This window comes from Triticum aestivum, chromosome 3A (assembly GCF_018294505.1).
Source record: "Triticum aestivum cultivar Chinese Spring chromosome 3A, IWGSC CS RefSeq v2.1, whole genome shotgun sequence".
NCBI lineage: Eukaryota > Viridiplantae > Streptophyta > Magnoliopsida > Poales > Poaceae > Triticum > Triticum aestivum.
The window spans coordinates 586,451,557-586,456,391 of record NC_057800.1 but is presented as its reverse complement, the minus strand read 5'-3'; the positions used below and the strand labels follow the sequence as shown (position 1 = coordinate 586,456,391).

The 4,835-nt window shown below is 49.5% G+C and overlaps 1 protein-coding gene across 1 annotated transcript; it reads right to left on the bottom strand.

Annotated features, from left to right (window-relative positions):
* Nucleotides 1–2,152: 2,152 nt before the first annotated feature.
* On the bottom strand, nt 2,153–4,633 carry LOC123058710 (putative F-box protein At1g49610). Its single transcript, XM_044481407.1, has one exon. It carries the CDS (start codon nt 4,512–4,514, stop codon nt 3,678–3,680), a length of 837 nt encoding a protein of 278 aa, XP_044337342.1. The 5' UTR covers nt 4,515–4,633; the 3' UTR covers nt 2,153–3,677.
* Nucleotides 4,634–4,835: the final 202 nt, after the last annotated feature.

Below are 4,835 nucleotides of genomic sequence, written 5' to 3'. Positions count from 1 at the left end.
ATATTTATATTCCACACAGTCAAATCTCATTGAAATAATAACACATTGGATATCATCTAGTCTAGTATAAAATGCAAAAACTTAATCAATTAGTCAGACCGAAAAAAGACCAAGTAACAGACATGACACATGCATGCATATGTATTTTAAAACCATTCAGTGTCAATTAATCTAACACGGGAAGCAAAAAAGGACTCTTCCGGTTGGGTTTCTAGTCAAACTTGAGCTGGCCGAAGCCAAGCTCAAGATCAATTCAAGTCAATATAAATATATTATCTAATCTAATATTAAAGAAAGAATTGTTTCTCTCATCTTTTTGGTATGTCCCTGGCTCACTCAAGGAAACAACTGGGCTAGGCAGGCTCTGGGCCTTGGCCTGTCACCCGCTCCCTAAGCCCACTCTGAATAGAGTTTGGGTTTATATAAAAAGAAAAAGAAAAAAAATGATGCATTGCATGGGTATCAAACATGCAACCTCATGCACCAAGCAAAAATGGATAATTAGGTACACCAGCTAACACATGTGACCAATCACATGTTTTGGTTTATTGACTCGTTAGCTTAGGCCAGTTATATATGTGCACAAGCGGTTTGAATAGTTAGCAATAGTTCTAACAATCAAGGTTGCTGATTGATTAGATTAGAAAAGTAACTAGATGAGGGCAATTCACTTTCTTTTTCTCTAGGAAGTAGCCATGAGCGAGCTGTTTAACTAAATGATGAGTTCTAATAACCAATGTGACGGTTAATTAGATTTGGAAAGTATAACCAGTTTCAAATAGGTTAGAAATTATACAAGTCTACCTGCACATTTAGGATATGTATCTTTGCATCAAGAGAAAAGGAAAAAAAATGGATACAATACAAACGAGCGAGAAGTATGTGTCATTCGTCATGAAGATGTGCATGGGGGGAGTCGGATGGGAAGGAAATGCTGGAGGCGAGGGCGGCATGTGGATGATGGTTTTGGACACGGAGAACATTGCATTGTTGATATTCAATGGCAGGTGTGTTGTGTCGTGTCTGAGCTTGTTGTCTTGGGGTTGACAACATTCGAACATGTTGTAATTAGATGGACACCTTAACCACTATCAAGGAGGGTGAGAAAAAGTATAAGTTGTGACACAAGTGAGACGCCATATATATCGGAATAAAGGATGTAGATCAGTAGAGTGTCTTGAGCAATGCTTACTACATTAGGAACATACGGTATTTTTCTCTCTTCGTTGTAACGCACGGGCATATGTACTAGTCAATGACAATACGGACACAAAAGGTTAGATTTCTAGTCAAACTTCTAATCGTCAGATTATGTGGTTTTCGTTAGTCATTACCCCGAGTCCAGGATATCCGTTAAAATTATCTGAAGTTGTCACAATAGCCCTTACATATGTGTACTGGTGCAATTTCCTCTCTATAAATTTCCTCCGACTTGAAAACTTGGACTTGGATAAAATTTATAGAGGCCTTATAATTTGGTACGCATAGGGTACTTACGGCGCGGGCGAAATTCCAGAGGGCGATTGTTAGGAAGCGGACGCCGGTGCAGTGCCGAAGAAGCCATACGGCGAGTTTGTTGTGGACGGGGTCGGTATCGTCCACCCAAGCATGGGTCATGAGCGTGAGGTCAAGGCGGCGAACCGTGGCCAAGCTGTCCGCGAATTCGACCCTGCTCGGGTGCATAAACGCGCTGCAAGTCCACAAGAGGTCCTCGAGTCGCGGAGTGCGGAAGCTGGCCACCTTGCTGCCATCGTGTACTTCACCGGATCTAACCTCCGGAGAGAAGATTGTTGGCGCCGCCTCCTCGCAGCGCCGCTTCTTCTTCTACCTCGAGCTCCCTCACAAAACTCTCTTGTGGTTTCTCTCTATCTTCTTCTCTCAAGAACACAAGAACACACACATACACATGAAACTCTACACACACACACACCTCACCGTGGGAGGAACCAGCTTTGCTTTGTTCTCCCGGTGAGACACACATATGCTACATCTTTTTTCCCTCAGCCCTCACGGCCTCCGTTTCATTCAATCAATGCAATACTTATATACATCAGCTAGCGCGGCCAGGAGCCAACTCCATGATCCGTTTCCTATGCTCACGTTTAGGACGTGTCCAACTACTCCACTATTACAGCTGCATGCAACCTCCATCTGCTACATACACGTACTAATTAACTTGACCAAATCACTCGGCCATACCTCAACCAACCATGCACTAACTAACTAGATAATATCCCAGTACATGCATGCACCACCGCAGCTTCACGCCACAACGGCATCTCACCAAGCTGCCGCATCACACGGCCCTCAGCATCTCCCATGCAGATACATGACCATGACAAGATTAAAACTAACATTCAACCCCCTAATCTTGCCATGTCAACTCCTCTAATTTTTTATGCAGATCACCTACATCCTCTTGCCACAACATCACCTTGCCGTGGACGACGCATTCCTTCCAGTGCCGCCGCATGTCACCACGAAAACCTTGCCGCTGCACTTGTGTTCGCCATAAGCACACGAACCCTCCTGCGATGGTAGCCATGGCCACCTACACCGGCCTCCGCATCTCACGAAGTCTGCCACCACCTGCGGCCTCCACATCTCATGGATTCTACCGCCACTGTGACCTCCATATCTCATGGAGCTTGCCGTTGATGCACCACCACTGCTATCCTCATCACTGGGTCATCGTCGCACCTTGCCTTCGGCGAGCACGACACATGCCAGCAGCAGCCAACTTCACCATGGACGCACAGCTGTCAATCGTCGTGTTCCTGGACGCATGATGCAGCACCTAGCCTCCCGCCGGTGCCCCATGAACATCCGCCCTGACGTACGCACGCGCCATCATGCCATCTTGCCGAACGCCGCAGCCACCTCTTGACGTGGAAGACATCTCCCATCACCACGCCGTCTCCTTGTCCTAACGGCCTCGCGCCGCAACCGGATGACAGCGGCATCACGCCGCCATCCAGTCTTCTCCTTGTAACGGCATCACACCGTCGTTGTGGTAGCGTCGCACCGCAGCAGGCCACCAACGGCATCGCGCCGCCGCCGACCTCCACCTCGCGCGACCTCCACCTCGTCCTCCACGAGTCAGCCGTGCTGCCGTCGCCGTCGCCACCGCTGCGGATCGACGAGGCTCTGATACCAAATGTTGGCGCCGCCTCCTCGCAGCGCCGCTTCTTCTTCTACCTCGAGCTCCCTCACAAAACTCTCTTGTGGTTTCTCTCTATCTTCTTCTCTCAAGAACACAAGAACACACACATACACATGAAACTCTACACACACACACACCTCACCGTGGGAGGAACCAGCTTTGCTTTGTTCTCCCGGTGAGACACACATATGCTACATCTTTTTTCCCTCAGCCCTCACGGCCTCCGTTTCATTCAATCAATGCAATACTTATATACATCAGCTAGCGCGGCCAGGAGCCAACTCCATGATCCGTTTCCTATGCTCACGTTTAGGACGTGTCCAACTACTCCACTATTACAGCTGCATGCAACCTCCATCTGCTACATACACATACTAATTAACTTGACCAAATCACTCGGCCATACCTCAACCAACCATGCACTAACTAACTAGATAATATCCCAGTACATGCATGCACCACCGCAGCTTCACGCCACAACGGCATCTCACCAAGCTGCCGCATCACACGGCCCTCAGCATCTCCCATGCAGATACATGACCATGACAAGATTAAAACTAACAAAGATGTCGTGGATGCGTAGGCGGCGAAGGTTGCGCGACGACACCTGCAGCTGTCGGAGGCCGCGGCAGCTGCCTGAGGCGAAGTCCAGATCAAGATCTTCCAGGGCGTCGTTGGAGAGCCTGAGGTAGTCCATGCCGCCGAAGGTGTGCAGGAAGAGCTTTCTAAGGTGAGGGCAGCAAGATGACACGAAATCGGAGAAGCGGCTGCCGTCGAGCCGTAGGGACTTCAGACTCAGCTCTGTAAGCGAGCTGGACAACGCAGCGGATACCGGCGGCACTCTGAGGGTTCCGATGCCATCCGAGGAGACGTCCAGCGACAAAGCCGTCGTCCTTCCGCCGCAGGGCAAATCCAACACGACCCGGTCGCCGGAAGACTCCGAAGAACAATCATTCGGTTTCGGTGGGAAGACGAAGCTGATGCCGGTGCTTCCATGGACACGCTCCACGGCCTGCTGGAGCCACACGTTTGCATGGGCCATGTGCAGAGGATGCCTGATGGATATCTTGAGTACATCGACGTGGTGGCTGCGACTGCGAGCGAGCACCTTCTCCAGCGAGTCGGCGAACCCTGCCGTCGATCGCGTGTCGTCCGAGAAGGCGAAGGTCGGGGCCTCGACCCAGACATGCTGCCACCGCCGTGAGAGCACGCCCGTGCGGACAGCATCCTGGGCGGGGATGAAGCTCAAGATGTGTTGCAGCAGGTGGTCGGGGAGGATGCTGATCCTATCCTCGTCGTCGCTATCGCCGGGGCCGGGCCCGGCGCCGTGGGTTGATATTTTGGAGCCCATATAATTCCCTTGCGGTGCCTTGGCGAGCCAGGCACTGTCAAGCGCACAGCTAGTTCGTTAAAAAGCTGATATAAAAAGGCTAAATATTTCATGTTGTTTTCATCTAGTATAACGTAGTGCATTAGTAGTGCTGTACAAGATAGGAAAGCTTAGAGTACAATGCAATATATTGATTTAAACTAATTCTGTCTCTGTCTCTAGAGTTTGTATAAAACACGGAGTACTAAGTAGATGTAAATTCTGACGTCTGATTTTTTAATGATTCGGATCTGATGCTTTGTTTGCCGTTGGATCGCTCACACACATGTTGATGCTCCCTGA

Bases quoted from the DNA above. Each gene is read 5' to 3' on its own strand.
- LOC123058710 (XM_044481407.1), bottom strand. From the start codon at position 4,514: ATGGGCTCCAAAATATCAACCCACGGCGCCGGGCCCGGCCCCGGCGAT.